The sequence below is a fragment of the Carcharodon carcharias genome, chromosome 30 (genome assembly GCF_017639515.1).
Source record: "Carcharodon carcharias isolate sCarCar2 chromosome 30, sCarCar2.pri, whole genome shotgun sequence".
NCBI classification, from domain to species: Eukaryota; Metazoa; Chordata; class Chondrichthyes; order Lamniformes; family Lamnidae; genus Carcharodon; species Carcharodon carcharias.
In genome coordinates this window covers 15,044,646-15,061,456 of record NC_054496.1, presented here as the reverse complement: position 1 = coordinate 15,061,456, position 16,811 = coordinate 15,044,646, and the positions used below count along the sequence as shown (strand labels likewise).

Sequence of the window (16,811 nt, the reverse complement as noted above, 5' to 3'; positions counted from 1 at the left end):
GGCCCGGAGCGGGCAAGACCTCCATTTCTCCCCTTCCCCTCGTCAGCGGTGCTGCAGCCAAAGCGCAGCTAGTCTTTCACCGTCCCAGCTGAGTCCCAGCCCTCAGGGAAAACTAGGGGCTCAATCTTGGGGGGGACTTTTCTGTCTCCGGCTACGGTGATTTAATCTCTCTCGAGATTTGGGAAGGCCCCACTTACACTCGGGATATCAGATGAGTGATACAGAGTTAAAGTGGGGGTCATAATGAAATGTGTTTGAAGTCCCTATTAAAAATTATCCTGGACAGCTGGAAAACGCAGTATGAGCAATGTTGTGGCAGTATAAACAGGGTGCATTTCCCTGCCTGTCTCATTCATGATCTGCATACAAACAATAATATCTCAGACTTATAGGATAGTGAAAAGCTCATTATATGCCAGTAACAAAACTTGTCGGTTTTAACATGGAACCTCAATAGTTATCCATGTTGACATTTTGGTAAGCAATGGAACTTGCTGGATACCTGAGAGTTCACGCATTTGCAGATTGCATGCTGAAGAGTTGACACTGAAGTGGTGGGAGTAAAGACCAGGAACAACATGAGGCTACAGGTAGCAAAAATTCTATTTAAATTGAATAGACAGAACGATGGACAACTGGAGTGTCAATAAATCATAGCGCTGTACAGGACAGAAGGAGGCTATTCGCTCCAACAAGTCTTGTGCTGGTTCTTCAAATGGAGGTTCCAGCAATTATTTTGTACATAACCTAAGACGTAGGAGTAGGCCATAAGGCCCTTCGAGCCTGCTCTGGCATTCAGCAAGATCCTGGCTGTTCTTCTACCTCAACTGCACCGTTCCATATTATCCCCATCTCCCTTTAGTATCTAAAAAATCTTTTGACCTCTGTTGAATAGGCTCACTAACTGAACATGTACAGCTGTCTAGGATGGAGAATTCCAAAGATTTACAACCCTTTGAGTGAAGCAACTTCTCATCATCTCAGTTCCAAATGGCTAACCCCTCATTCCAGGACTGTAATCCTGTGTTCTAGATTCCCCAGCCAGGGGAGATATTTTCTCTGCATCAACCCAGTCAAGCCCCTTAAGGTTTTATGTTTCAATGAGATCACCTCTCATTCTGCTAAGCTCCAGTGCTTTGGGAATGGTGTAATAGCCCGTTTTTTCTTGATAATTCCCTCCTCCTGTCCCCTGCTGTGGTATAGCTTCATAGCTAATAGCAGCTTTGTAATAGCCTTTTTTATGTGCACGTCTGTCCAGACATTGACAGGTTATTCAACTGCTGGAGGCATCATAGCTGAGCCCAACCTGCCCTCACTGAATATTCACATGCACAGGGGTTTATTGCATAATACTTATGTCTCTATCTACCCCTCTCTCTCTCTCTACCCCTCTCTCTCTCTCTACCCCTCTCTCTCTCTGTACCACGCTCTCTCTCTCTCTCTACCCCTCTCTCTCTCTCTCTACCCCTCTCTCTCTCTCTCTACCCCTCTCTCTCTCTCTCCCTACCTTTCTCTCTCTCTATCCCCCTCTCTCTCTCTCTAACCCCCTCTCTCTCTCTCTCTACCCCCCTCTCTCTCTCTCTCTCTCTACCCTCTCTCTCTAGCCCTCTCTCTCTCTCTCTAGCCCTCTCTCTCTCTCTCTCTAGCCCTCTCTCTCTCTCTAGCCCTCTCTCTCTCTCTAGCCCTCTCTCTCTCTCTAGCCCTCTCTCTCTCTCTAGCCCTCTCTCTCTCTCTAGCCCTCTCTCTCTCTCTAGCCCTCTCTCTCTCTCTACCCCTCTCTCTCTCTGTACACCCCTCTCTCTCTCTGTACACCCCTCTCTCTCTCTGTACACCCCTCTCTCTCTCTGTACACCCCTCTCTCTCTCTGTACACCCCTCTCTCTCTCTACTCCCCTCTCTCTCTCTACTCCCCTCTCTCTCTCTACTCCCCTCTCTCTCTACCCCCTCTCTCTCTCTACCCCCCTCTCTCTCTACCCCCCTCTCTCTCTACCCCCCCCTCTCTCTCTACCCCCCCTCTCTCTCTACCCCCCCTCTCTCTCTACCCCCCCTCTCTCTCTACCCCCCTCTCTCTCTACCCCCCCTCTCTCTCTACCCCCCCTCTCTCTCTACCCCCCCTCTCTCTCTACCCCCCTCTCTCTCTACCCCCCCTCTCTCTCTACCCCCCCTCTCTCTCTCTACCCCCCCTCTCTCTCTCTACCCCCCCTCTCTCTCTCTACCCCCCCTCTCTCTCTCTACCCCCCCTCTCTCTCTCTCTACCCCCCCTCTCTCTCTCTCTACCCCCTCTCTCTCTCTCTCTACCCCCCCTCTCTCTCTCTCTACCCCCCCTCTCTCTCTCTCTACCCCCCCTCTCTCTCTCTCTACCCCCCCTCTCTCTCTCTCTACCCCCCCTCTCTCTCTCTCTACCCCCCCTCTCTCTCTCTCTACCCCCCCTCTACCTCTGCCCCTCTCCCCCTCTCTCTTCCTCTGCCCCTCTCCCCCTCTCTCTTCCTCTGCCCCTCTCCCCCTCTCTCTACCTCTGCCCCTCTCCCCCTCTCTCTACATCTGCCCCTCTCCCCCTCTCTCTTCTCTCTTTTCTTTTTTCTCTTCTCTCTTTGTCTGCTGGTGCTGAGGCCAGTTATGGATGTCCCTGTTATTGCTCTGGCTGAGATCACCTAGTACAGATATCAGAATTTGGCCTTTTTACTTACTGAGCTGTTGGATACCTTTTTGACTTTTTAAAAAAAAACTTGGTTTAAACAGAAGTAAAAACAGCATCTTTTAAAAAAAAAAATCCCCTTTGGGTAGTAATAGTCACAACAGCGATTTAGATGAGAACTGACAATTCATCAAAAATTAAGTGTCATTTTCCATGGGGGCATGTCCCTGCAATTATAGAAACAAAACACAAGGTGAAACCCTGCGGGATCACCACAGGGGGCTGCAAGTTGTCTACACATTTTAGTTACACCTGTGATTCTCGGCCAGCTGAAGAGGAGCGAGCAGGTGCCGCGCCACTTTATTTACAGCTATCTTGCTCTTTGTGATTTTCAGGTGTGTCGCCATTTAATTCATCTGGGGGTGTCTGATGCTTGTTTACACACTGCAAGCTCAAAATGAAACCAGGGTTACTGCAGGTTGAGACCTGTTTGGCGGGGATGAAATCTGAGCCCAGAAGGCAGCCCAGTTAAAAGCTGCTTGTGGGCGAGGGATATGCAGGATGGTCATAGCGGGTGTGATTTTTGTCCTCAGCGCTGCTTTGCGTCCTGGTACATGCAGGACATGACATGTAAATGGTGACGCCTCTATCTATTTTTTTTTATGGATCCCAAGTTAGCAGTGGAGAGCCCTTGGAGGCATCATGTTTGCAAAGCTGTTGTGCCCCAATGAACATGTTACACAAATTAATAATAAGAAAGAAGTGAATTTTGAGAGGGCTGAAATTAAACACATTATTGAAAATGCACAGGAGAGCTCAGATTCTGATTGACTTGCTAAATCTTTTTTGTTTACGCACATTTATACAAGCTCCTTTTTTGCGTGCGCGCTTTAACATTCCCTCAAATATTGGCTATTTTTGTTGGGGGCGGCATATGCTATGGTCAGTTTATATAATATCTATAAACAGCCATTGACAATGAGCTAGCTAACCTACCTAGTTTAAGAAATTTTTGCCTTTTGCCCAGTGTTGGATACTCCATTGCTGGGTATGAATACTTTTTACTCATTGCAGATTTCACATCCACTTTTTATTGCTTCTATAGCCTAATGCCAGAATGCAGAATAGATGTTCTAAGTAAAGCTGAGTTTCAAATCCATGCCAAAACATGCTCAGTAGGTGTGGGAGTATCTGTGGAGAGAGAAACCGAGTTAACGTTTCAGGTTGGTGAGCTTTCGGGAAGCGTTAGCGCTTTTCCTATCCACGAATGCTGCCTGACCTGCCAAGTATTTTCAGCATTTTTAGTTTAGATTGCCAGAATCTGCAGCGTTCTGCTTTTGTTTCAAGCCCATATGTCATTGCTTATTTGAAACTTGTTTCATACCCTCTTACTGATGAATTCTGCAGGCTTTGGGCACCCACTTGCTGCCCAACTTGATCTTTTTTCATCTATTCATGGGATGAGGGTCTCCAGCGTTTATTGCCCGTCCCTAAATGCCCTTGAGAAGCAGAGCTGAGTTGCCTTCTTTGACCGCTGCAGTCGGTGTGGTGAAGATGCTCCCACAGTGCTGTTCGGGAGGGAGCTCCAGGATTTCAACCCAGTGACAATGAAGGAACCATGATATGTTTCCAAGTCAGGGTGGCCTGTGGATTGGAGGTTGCAGTGTTCCCATGCCCATGTTCTTCTAGGTGGTCGAGCTTGTGGGTTTGGAAGGTGCTGCTGAAGGCGTCTTGGTTAGTTGCTGCAGTGCATCTTGTAGATGGCGCACACTGCAGCCACTGTGTGCTACAGTGGAGGGAATGAATGTTGAAGGTGATGGATGATGTTTCAATCAAATGGGTTGCTTTGTCCTGGATGATGTCAAGCTTGTTAAGCGTTGTTGCACTCATCCAGGCAAGGGAAGAGCATTTCATCACACTCCTGACCTGTGCTTTATAGATGGTGGACAGTCTGTGATAATGTGGAGGGTATGAGTGATTAAATGATAAAAAGGATTCTAACTTTCAAAAGGACATGGAGTTTCTGCAGCACATTTTGCAACACTGACCACGGTGGGTTGGTGATGGAGGAAGTGAATGTTTAAGATGGATAATGGGGTGCCACACTCCTGACTTGTGCCTTGTAGTTGGTCAGCTTTTGGATCACGCGCCACAAATTGACCAACCTCTGATCTGCTCTTGATGCTATGGTATGTCTAGTTAACCCCCCTCCCCCCGCAACAACCCTTCCCATGGTGGTGGACTTGATGGCCATTGAATATCAAGGGGAGATGAGTAGACACAGTTGTTGGAGATGACCTTTGTCCATTTAGGTAGAAAGTAACATAGCCACTACACATCAGCTATGGCCTGGAGGTTGTCCAGGTTTCCTGTGTACACTGGCAAACTGATTCATTGCATGAGGAATTACGATTGCATCTGAACACTATAATGATCATCGAGCAACCCCACTTTCAAACGGTACCGTGGAGGGCAGGTAAATGAAACACATGAAGAATATTGGGCCTAGGGCACGGCCCAGAGTTAATATAATGAACAATTTGTCCTGTACTTTTTTAGACCCCATCAATAGTTAATGTGAATGACTCTAATGAAGATTTCTGATATTGGAAAATTCATAGCCATGCGTTTAGGGTATCACCACCTTTAGTTAATGTGGCTGCTGTTGATCAAGCCCAAATTTGGATGTTTGCACTGTTTGTTTCAGAAATGCTCTGCTTAGGCAGAAGAGATTCCTGACTTTTAATGTTGTGAAGCTGATCACCGTCGAATTCGGCTTGAATTTGTGGTGAACAAGTAAGGTTTCTAGGAAGACAGCAAAGAAGCATTAGTGCAGGCCCAGTACAGTTGACCCTGGGAAAACCCATGAAGGTTGAACAACCAATCAAACATCGTCTAAAGCTTGGCCTAGATTTCGTCTGCAGTTTTAAATGAATCTCCGCTTCTGGAAGGGTCAGCCTCCAGGATTAATTTGTACTGGGCTTCAAATGAATCTGCAAATGAATCCAAATGTGGTCTGCTGCCTCCTCTCGGACACATTGTTTGGCTAGACAGGAGAGCATGACGCTGTGCCACAGCTCAGGTCAGTACCTCAGGATGGCCCTCAGCTCACTTACTTACAATTGACGATTGCAATCGTGTTGCGTAGAATTATAGAGTAAGAAAAGAGATGTTCCTATAACGGCAAAATACTGCGGATGCTGGAAATCTGAAATAAAAACAGAAAATGGTGGAAATGTGTAGCAGATCAGACAGCATCCATGAAGAGAAGGAAGTGTTACATATTGATAAAAGCAAAAAACTGCGGATGCTGGAAATCCAAAACAAAAATAAAAAAAGCTGGAAAAACTCAGCAGGTCTGACAGCATCTGCGGAGAGCAACACAGTTAACGTTTCGAGTCCGTATGACTCTGCAACAGAACCGTTCAGCTGTTCTGTTGCAGAGTCATGCGGACTCGAAACGTTAACTGTGTTCCTCTCCGCAGATGCTGTCAGACCTGCTGAGTTTTTCCAGGTATTTTTATTTTTGTTTCAGTGTTACACGTTGATGACCTCCTTTCAGAACTGGGAAAATTTATAGATGTAACACGTTTTAAGCAGATACAGAGGCGAGGGCAGGAAAGACAAAGGAGAAGTATATGGGAGGGGTGGTAGATGGGAGGCCAGCCAGAAGGTCATTGGAGTCTGGAGATGTGAAAGGCATGGGTGAGGCTTTCAGCAGCAGATGAGCTGAGGTGAAGTCAGGTGATGTTACAGAAGGGGAAGTAGGCGGCCTTAGTGATGCTGTTGGTATGTGGTGGAAAGCACATCTCGGGGTCAAATACAACGTAAGATTGCGAACGGTCTCATTCAGTCGCAGATTGCTGTCAGGGAGAGGGATGGAGTTGGTGGCTAGGAAATGAGGTTTTTGAAGCAGGGAACAACCACACAACGGGTTTGGTCTTCCCAATATTTTTATTTGGAGGGAATTTCTGCTCACCCAATACTGGATATCAGGCATGCGGTCTGACCAGCTTTGAGATGGTGAATGTGTATACAGTAACAACAGCCCTTTGTTGTGCAGGCCTCTCTATGTTAGATATTCATTTAATTGATCACACAAGTGTGAGTTATGGGATTTTTTTTTTGCCTAAATAGCATGAAGAGTAGTTTTGAAGAAATTTTGGATTTCACTCGTCAAAAATTCCAGTTTCCAAATCTACCGTTTTGAGAAGAGAACCTAATAAGAACGCAGCAGCTTTCGGCTTTTCTATATAATTTTATTTCTTTGCTGAGCAAATTCTTGTTCCGAGAGGTCAGGACAAGGAGAAGCCACTGTGGGCTTCACCGTTCTGTTTCAGCAAAGTTGTTACTGCAGCAGAAAACCGCTGGCGGTGTTCCTTTTTATTTCTGCTTCCTTGCTTTATCCTCTTTATCTTTCATTTTTAAGCACATCAAAGGACCGGTCAGGGCTGAGCCAGCAGCTTTCTGCCAGCACTTATCCTTGTACCAGGATAGTTTTCAGGCTTGCATCTATGAAAGTGACCTAGATTTGCGGAGCAGTCCGCTGGATACCAATTCATTTGACGAACCGAGGAGATTTTTTTTTTTTTCTCTCTATTTGAAGTTCAAGGCCTGAAACTACAAAATGAGCTTATCTGAATTTTTTTGATCCAAGTACATAGACTTGACAGAAGGAGTCAATTTTTCTTTCTGCTTTGGGCTTATTTGCCTTGTAAATATCTGTTTGGTTTCTATCAAATCTCCGAGTAATGGAAAATTATTTTCGATGGAAAGAAAGTGAGGCTCCTTAAGTTGTGGGCTTCGTTTACAGCTGCCATCTTAAATACATTTTAGTTTTGAAATGGAGGACATGAATAATACCTGTTTTATTTTAAGAAGCCATAGAATCATAAAAAATTTACTTCATTATGTATTGCATTAGCAAAGTGCTGGTAGTAATGACAGGGCTATTTTGTACTTGTTCCAAATAGATAGCAACTTACAAGCGTTGAAAGCTATTACAAGTCCCAGGAAGACATGCCGAAAAGGGCTAACGCTGCTCCTGAATGCAAAGAGGATGAGCTGTGGGGAACATTAAGGAATCTGCTTTACAGGCTAGAGAGAAGGTGGTTAAGGAGGCATTATTCAGTGTGTATAAAATATTCAACAATAGATAAATTAAACCCAGATTATTACTTCAAAGTGAGCCGAGAAGATAGGGCAAGAACACAGAAGTGAAAATGAAGCAGGGAAGAATGATGGATGTTTGAAATAATCAGGGCTTTGGAAACTGAAATATTGCTCAGTGTGCAGCTAGACTCTGGGACGGAAGAATTATATTACTGAAGGACTAAGTTTTGTAGATGGTCCGTGCCTGACTTTTCTGATGTTCGTGTTTTCTTAATTATAGCTGTCTGATTTTTCATAACGATGCACTTCTGAGTCGCACCTGGTCTCCTTCAGCTTCTCAGCAACATTGCCAAATTAGTGTGGCGGGGTTCTACTTACTGGATTAAATCCCTTAAGACTCTTGACAACCGTCGGTGAAGAGAGTATATCTCCGTCCCCACCTCCCCCTTCTCTGCATGCACGCTTGCAATTTGATGGAGAAGGGAGCCCCATATTGAGGATTATAATTGAACAACTTGAGAGAAAGAAAATCTAAATTGTTAATCACAGAAGACCTCAGTATATTTAGTCACTTCCCTGTCAAACAGTGAAATTAGTGTTATATCTTAACCTGTTTTTTTTTCTCTCTCCCTCTCTGAAATTCTGACCCAGTTGATGACCTGGGGTGAGACACATCAATCTGTCACTTTACTGGCAGGCAGCCCGGCACCTACTGCTCCTGAAACATAATATGCACGAGATAACCTTTTTAATTATTGAATTTAGCCCCGTTTCCAGTCAGCACAACGTTTCATTTCGTTATTTTTAAAAATCATTCCGCACACGTGCACGATCTTCATATGCAGAAATGGATTTAGCATGTTTTTTTCCCCAAATTTATTTTTGCGTTGTTTTTTTTAATAATAAAAAAAATCGATCGTCATGAAATATGGAGTAGCCGTGTTCCCAGAAGAGAAGATGGTGCTTGTGTAAGTGGCTGTGTCAGCGTGCCTAAAGCTGATGTCATTGTCTCGGAGGACAGCAGGTGCGAGTTCCTGCTGTGAGGATAATGCAGCATTTTCCAATCTAAATTGCTGGCTCTCGGCTCAAGGCTGCAGCCTTTGTGGCACCACATCATGCTGGAGCCTGGCCCTGCTGTGAGCATGTAGTTACACACTTGAGACCCATTTAACAGAGGTTTTTTTTAACCCCTCAGCTACTAAGTTTTTTTTATATGGAATGGTTCCAGTTCCCTCTTCACCATTCAATAGTCTGTAGCATAATTATTTTTCACTTTCATTATCCTCATCAAGCACCATCTTGCTTAAGACTTCAGTTGCTTTGCCAATTCTGAAACTTGCTGTTGACTTGTGGTAAATGCTGATGGAGTAGCTGTTCATGTCATAACATTCACCTGTAGATCCAAGCTTGGCTCATTGGTAACGCTCTCACCTCTTGACCCAGAAGGTCATTGGTTGCAGTCCCATGCCTAGACTTGGGAACATTCTCTGGGCGCTGCATTGTCAGAGGTGGTGTCTTTCAAGTGAAACATCAAATCGAGCCTCCCTCTCACCCTCCCTCCTCACTGGCTATTGATGATTCAATGGCACTACTCAGGGAAGTGTGTGGAAGTTGTCCAGGTATCCTGGACAACAACTACTCATCTGCCAACATCATCAAAAATAGATTAACTGGTCATTCATCATAGCTACATTTGCCTATAGAACAGTGATGACATTTCAAAAGTAATTGATTGGCTGTCAAGTGCTTTGAAATGTTTTGAGGTAAAAGATGCTATATTATTCAGGAACTTAGTGACTAACCCTTTAATTGTGTTTTTGTTGCCAGTTATCTGTCTTCCCCTTTCCCATAACTCTTGCTGGACTCTCGCAGCCATCCTTCATATGCGCACCCAGTGAATACCAGTAGAACATTGGGTAGGGGAGGGCATTGTATCTGAGCTAGGTCTTTTTGTGAATCTGCATTTTCCAGCTTGGGCCAGTGGCTAGTGATCTGGGGGAAGCCTGAGGCCGTTTCTTTGGCCTTTTTAGTTCACGGGTGCTGGGGCATCTCAACCTTAGCCAATTCCAACCAGGGCCATCTCAGCTGAGACGGGGGAATTCAACTGGAAATTTTCTGTCTTCACTGCCTTCCTGCTGCACTAGGGGTGATCGTTATCCAGTGCATAATCAAGGGAGTACTCAATTCTTAACAACCTTGCATTCTGGTTGATGTGTCTCTTGTGTGTAGAACTATGGAAGTTGGTGCATATACAGCCCCAAGACTATTTTTTGATAACTCATTGTCCCATTCCATTAGTGAATCTGACTGGATTCCCCCACCTCCGCCCGGCTTGTGAAACCGTATTTACCCTTGGCTTTACAAGCGAGAAGGTACAAAGCATCTCGTTTTGCATGAAACCCCATGAGTAATTCCTTACTGCTGGGCAGTCAGGATAAATGAGGGAGACGTACTTGATGTGGAGGGAGGAGAGAGGAAAACAACTCGAGGCAATTCCGAGTTATATAGGATCTGAGTTTGGTGCGCAGTAATGTGTTTATTAGTAAGCAAGCATGAACTTATGTTTGCATGGCACTTTTAATGTTCTCAGGATGTTTAACAATACAGCCAACAAATTACCTTGGAAGTGCAGTCACTTGTAGACTGACCTGCCAGCCAATTTGCATGCAAGCTGCAATGAGATCACCTGTATTTAATGGTGTTGGTTGATAAATTTTTGCCAGAACAATAGGAAATCGGCCCTGCCCCACTTCAGATAGTTTGGTGGAAAAATTTGCATCTACCTGAGCAGACAGGCGTTTAACATCTCATCCGAATAATGCAGAAACAGCTTTCCTGCTAGGAGCAGCAATGTAAATTGGTTTATGACTGTTGAAAATTGAGCAGAATACCTTGAGAAGAGGAGGAGTATGACTGCTGGAGAGGTGCTGGCATGTATATAGCCATGCACATTAATGCCAGATAATCGCAGTTCCATTATAGGATTCATTGTCTCCCGGTATGCAGCTGTGCGGCATATTTCTAGGAGCTGTCTTGTAAACTAGTCATGCAGAAGCCAGATTGAAAGTAAATAATTTCAGCTTTCTGAAGTGACTGTTTCCATAAGGTGGCGGGGAAGAGGGGAAAAAGCTTTTCCTATTTTTAGAATTTCAGGCTACTGCTAGACACGTGGCTTCCTTTGACACCTCTGCCAGTAGCGGTGCACCCCCAGTTTCTTGAGGGGTGCTTTGAGTGGTGACTCGCTGCCTTTTGGAGTATTTGGACATCTAACTGGTTGCAGCATGTGGATAAGTCAGTGTTTTGCGCTATCACAGCAGATTAGGTAATAGAGCCTGTGTCATTTTATAAAGCACTTTGAGACATTCTGACATGTAAGGCGTTCCGTTCATGCCAACATCATCACCTTTATTTATGGAGAGAAATAAAGGGGTGCTGACCAATGCATTCCAAGAACGTTTACACCTCTGTGTCACAACAAAAGTTGTCATGTTTCTTGAAATCCTGTACAATGCTGCATTAACCTTACTTCCTGGTTACCTGCATCTCATTCTATTTTCAGCCGCTGAAAAAGCACGAAATGAGTTCTCCGAAGCCGAGAAATCGCTGAAGGAGGTGGAGAATTCGATCGGGTAATGTACCTCAGATATATTTTTAAAGATAATCAGCTGTTTGATATTCAAGGCATAGTGTCTGACATTTCCAAAAACAAAAAATCCTGAAACATCCTCTGAGGTGAGAAAATCTCTCCCTGAGAAGCCATAATAGCATCTGTGGGCTCAGAGCTTGAAATAGTTCAAAAAACTTGAATGCTCTGCTTTTTTGCCAGTTTTCCCATTGGAGCTGAGGAATTGCACATGACCTTTGAAGGCAATATATTGTTGGACTCCTGTTTTCTTAAGGACTAATTGGTGTTCGGTGGGGGCAGGGAAGAGGTAGGAAAGGATAAAGGCGAGCTGCGATAAAAGTTAAGGCAGAGCATAAAGGATCTATGTTACAACCTATTTGTGCTGTGACTAACTGAAGGCATTTGACGTAGTTAACATGGAAGGTAATTCCCCAACATGATCTGTCATCAAAGATCTGGATGAAAAAGGTACCTTTTTTGTAAAAACATTAACATTAAATAATTGCTGCGAATCGAGTGAATTCTTGTGCTGCGCTGAAAGGTTGATATATGAATTGCTGAGTCTATCCCAAGGGGACAGAATAAACTTTACAAAGCCACATTCTAATCTGACCCACAAAAGACCCAGCCAGACATGCAATGTTTTTAAGGCTTCTGTTTGTTGGTTCACTATTTGTATTTGCGATTGCCTGTAGTGTAAATGTACGGGATGGACAGCACTTGGGCTCTCCATTATTAGGTGCAGGGAGGTGCAGCATCTGAATGCTGGAGTATTGCATCAGCCACTCTCACCTTGAAACACTTTGTCAGTTGAACTGAATACAGTCTTTCCTTTTTGAAAGGGAAAATTCCCTTTGTATAAGCAAATCGGAACCTACAGTACTCCTTTGTCTCAAAAAAGAATTGAGCAAAGCAATACGTTTTTTTTGTTTTCTTGAAATCTTGCCATACTTTTGTTAATCAAAATCTGATCATTATTACGCTGAAAATGGCTATACTTCATTCGTGTTGAGGCTAACTGGATTAGAGTGGAAGGAAGTTCAGTTCTATGGTCCATGGGCATGTTCAGTTATTAGTCTGCCTTATTAATAATCTGAAGTTGTCAACACAACATTTGACCATTTCTGCTCTGCTAATTAAGCTCCATCCTATATTCTTGAGAATCTTTGCTTTGCAATGTAGACATACACATGGCGTGCGCTCCTTATTCAATCTGCTGCACGTAGTAAGCTGCACACTTCAGCCATCAGGTAGGGCTTCATAAGCATTCGAACCCCATTCTTGTACCAACAGTGTCACCAATGCATATGGAAGGAAACTTGCCTTGTCCTGAGCATATGTGGGCAAAGCAATAGGTGATCCAGCAGTTAGCAGCATGTATAGGAGTGAACGAGGTTTATTAACTTTTTTGCATCGGAGCAGTGTTAAAATCTAGATTCAGCTTGCTCAGTGCTACCTCAAAGAATAACACCTCATCTTTCGACTGGGTACTTTTTAATGTTTGTTCTTAGGATGTGGGCGTTGCTGGCGAGGCCAGCATTAATCGCCCTTGCGAAGGTGATGGTGAACTGCCTTCTTGAATGGCCGCAGTCCCTGTGATGTAGGTACACCCACAGTGCTGTTAGGGAGTGAGTTCTAGGATTTTTGACCCAATGACAGTGAAGGAACAGCAATATACTTCCAAGTCAGGATGGTGAGTGACTTGGAGGGGAACTTGCAGTTGGTGGTGTTCCTATGTACCTGCTGCCCTTGTCCTTCTAGCTGGTTGTGATCGTGGGTATAGAATGTGCTGAGGAGTCTTGGTGAGCTCCTGCGCTACATCTTGTAGATGGTACACTGCTACCATTGTGCATTGGTGGTGGGGAGAGTGAATGTCTGTAGGTGGGGTGCCAGTCAAGCAGCTTGCTTTTTCCTGGCTGGTGTCGAGCGTCTTATGTTGTTGGAGCTGCACTCATCCAGATACGTGGAGAGTTTTCCATCACACTCCTGACCTGTACATTGTAGATGGCGGACAGGCTTTGGGGAGTCAGGAGGTGAGTTACTCGCTGCAGGATTCCTAGCCCCTGACCTACTCTTGTAGCTACAGTATTTACATGGTTAGCCCAGTTCAGTTTCAGTAAACCCCAGATGTTGATAGTGGGGGATTCAATGATGGTAATGCCATTGAATGCCAAGGAGAGATGGTCATTGTCTGGCACTTGTATGGTGCGAATGTTACTTGCCACTTGTCAGCCCAAGCCTGAATATTGTCCAGGTCTTGCTGCATTTGGACATGGATTGCTTCAGTATCTGTGGAGTTGTGAATGGTGCTCAACATTGTACAATCATCAGCTAACATCCCCACTTCTGACCTTATGTTGGAAGCGAGGTCATTGATGAAGCAGCTAAAGATGATTGGGCTTAGGACATTACCCTGAGGAACTCCTGCAATGATGTCCTGGAACTGAGATGATTAGCCTCCAACAGCTACAACCATCTTCCTTTGTGCCAGGCATGACTCCAACCTGATTCCCATTGATGCCAGTTTTGCTAGGGCTCCCTGATGCCACAGTCAGTCAAACACTGCCTTTATGTCAAGCGCAGTGACTCTCATCTCACCTCTGGAGTTCAGCTCTTCTTTTCATTATCTGAACCAAGGCTGTAATGAGGAACCCAAACTGAGCATCAGTGAGCAGGTTATTGTTAAGCAAGTGCCACGCGATAGCACTGTTAATGACACCTTCCATCACTTCTCTGATGACCGAGAGTAGACTGGGCAGTAATTGGCTGGGTTAGATTTGTCCTGCTTTTGGTGTACAGGACATAACTGGGCAATTTTCCACATAGCAGGGTAGATTTCAGTGTCAAAGCTGTACTGGAACAACTTGGCTAGGAGGCGCAGCAAGTTCTGGAGCACAAGTCTTCAGTACCATTGCTGGACTATGTCAGGGTCCATAGCCTTTGCAGTATCCAGTGCCTTCAGCTGTTTCTTAGTATTACGTGGAGTGAATCAAATTGGCTGAAGACTGGCATTTGTGATGCTGGGGACCTCCGGAGGAGGCCAAGATGGATCATCCATTCGGCACTTCTGGCTGAAGATCGTTGCAAATGCTACAGCCTTATCTTTTGCATTGATGTGTTGAGCTCCCCCATCATTGAGGGTGGTGATATTTGTGGAGCCACCTCCCCCAGTGAGTTGTTTAATTATCCATCACCATTTACGACTGCAGAGCTTATATCTGATCAGTTGGTTGTAGGATTGCTTAGCTGTTGTCGGATTGCTTAGCTGTTGTCTGTCGCATGCTGCTTATGCTGTTTGGCACGCAAGTTGTCCTGTGTTGTAGTTTCACCAGGTTGACGCCTCTTTTTTAGGTATATGCCTGGTGCTGCTCCTGGCATGCCCTCCTGCACTCTTTTGAACCAGAGTTGATCGATCCCCTGGCTTGATGGTAAAGGTAGAGTAGGGGACATGCCAGGCCATGAGGTTACAGATTGTGGTTGAGTACAATTCTGCTGCTGATGGCCCACAGTGCCTCATGGTTGCCCAGTCTTGAGTGGCTAGATCTGTTTGAAATCTACCCCATTTAGCACGGCGGTTTTGCCACACAACATGAAGGAGGGTATCCTCAGTGTGAAGGCAGGACTTTGTCTCCACAGGACTTGCCGGTGGTCACTCTTACAAGTACGGTCGTGGTCAAGTGAATCTGTGGCGGGCAGATTGGTGAGGATGAGGCCAAGTATGTTTCCCCCTCTTGGTTCCCTCACCACCTGCCGCAGACCCAGCCTAGCAGTTATGTCTTTAAGGACTTGGCCAGCTCAGTCAGTAGTGGTGCTACCAACCACTCTTGTTGATGGACATTGAAGCCCCCATCCAAAGTACATTCTGCGCCCTTGCCACCCTCTATGCTTCCTCCAAGTGGTGTTCAACATGGAGGAGCACTGATTTGTCAGCAGAGGGAGGGCGGTATGTGGCAATCAGCAGGAAGTTACCTTGCCCATGTTTGACCTGTGCCACGAGGTCTGGAGTTGATTTTGAGGATCTCCGGGGCAACTCCACCCCAATTGTATACCACTGTGCTGCTACCTCTGCAGGCTGTCCTACCGGTGAGACAGGAGTAATCCAGGGATTGTGATGATGGTGCCTGGGACATTACCTGCGAGGTATGATTCCATGAGTATGACTATGTCAGGCTGTTGCTTGTCTGTTCTGTGGGACAGCTCTCCCAGTTTTGGCACAAGCCCCTATATGTTAGCAAGGACGACTTTGCATGCTCGATAGGGCTGAGTTTGCCAATGTTGTTTCTGGTGCATAGGTCGATACTGAGTGGTCTGTCTGGTTTCATCCCTTCTAGGCTTTGTAACGATTGTGATACAACTGAGTGGATTGCCAGGCCACTTACGTGTCACCCACATTGCTGTAGATGTAGGTTTCCTTCCCTAGTCTTAGTTTCTACAGCAATCAAAATGGTTTTCATTAGACTGTTAATTCAAATTTTTGAATTCAAATTCCACCACCTGCTGTGGTGGGATTTGAATCCAGGTCCCCAGAGCATTACCCCGGGACTGTGGGTTACTAGTCTAGGGACAATACCACTACACCATTGCCTCCCCGCCACTTTACATTCTTCTGGACTCAACATTAAGTTCAGCAATTTTGGGAAGTAACCTCTGCTCCCATTCTCTATTTTTGTTGTTCTTTGCTGGTTTCACTCTCTTATTTCCCTGACTTTGCTTTCAGGTGGCAGCTATTCAGCATCCTGCCATTTACACCTCCTCTAGACTGCTTTTCTTTCTTGACTTGTCCCATTATCACTCCTTTTGGCTTTGCACGATGAAACCCTCTGTCATTTAATCTCTCCTGCCGTCCACCCTATTGCAGACCCTTTCCTTTATTATTATTCCCGCTCTCCTCCCTTTCGCTTGCTCGAATCCATTGTGTTTCTAACTTTTCCCAGTCCTGTTGGAAGGTCACAGACCTGAAGAGAGAGAGAGAGAGAGTGTGTGTGTGTGTGTGTGGGTGTGGGGGTGTGGTGGGTGGGTGTGTCTCCACAGATGCTGTAGACTCGCTAGATATTTTCATTGTTTTGAGTTTTTTAAAATTTGAAATCTGGACTCATCGCTGAGGGTCTCCTTACCTCCTTACTTGCCTTTCTATTTTAAACCCAACTTTGCCTGAACACTGCTACGTTTTTCTCCTCCTACACTTGGATAGTGTTGTATGTCAAGGGCCTTTGTCCTGTGATTTGACTTCCCAATAATGAAACATTTCAACCTCTTAAGACTTTTAAGTGCACATAACTTGGCGTGTGTCCTCTTGGTGCGATTTCCTTTTTGAATAACTTTTATGTTCTGACCTTTGTACTTTTGTTGCTATTGATGTCCTCAGCTCTGTTGTCATATTGGAAAAAGTAGTCCAGGATGTGGCATTATTCTATTTTGTTAAGGGAGGTGATTATTACCG

General features: G+C 45.1%; 1 protein-coding gene across 1 annotated transcript in view; it reads left to right on the top strand.

Annotated features, from left to right (window-relative positions):
* prkcsh (protein kinase C substrate 80K-H) overlaps window positions 1-16,811 on the top strand; it is a 73,073-nt gene that overhangs the window by 34,205 nt on the left and 22,057 nt on the right. Inside the window, exon 12 of the mRNA XM_041176942.1 lies at window positions 11,306-11,375. Within this exon, the coding sequence (XP_041032876.1) occupies window positions 11,306-11,375 (70 nt within the window). The remainder of the gene's footprint in view (window positions 1-11,305; window positions 11,376-16,811) is intronic.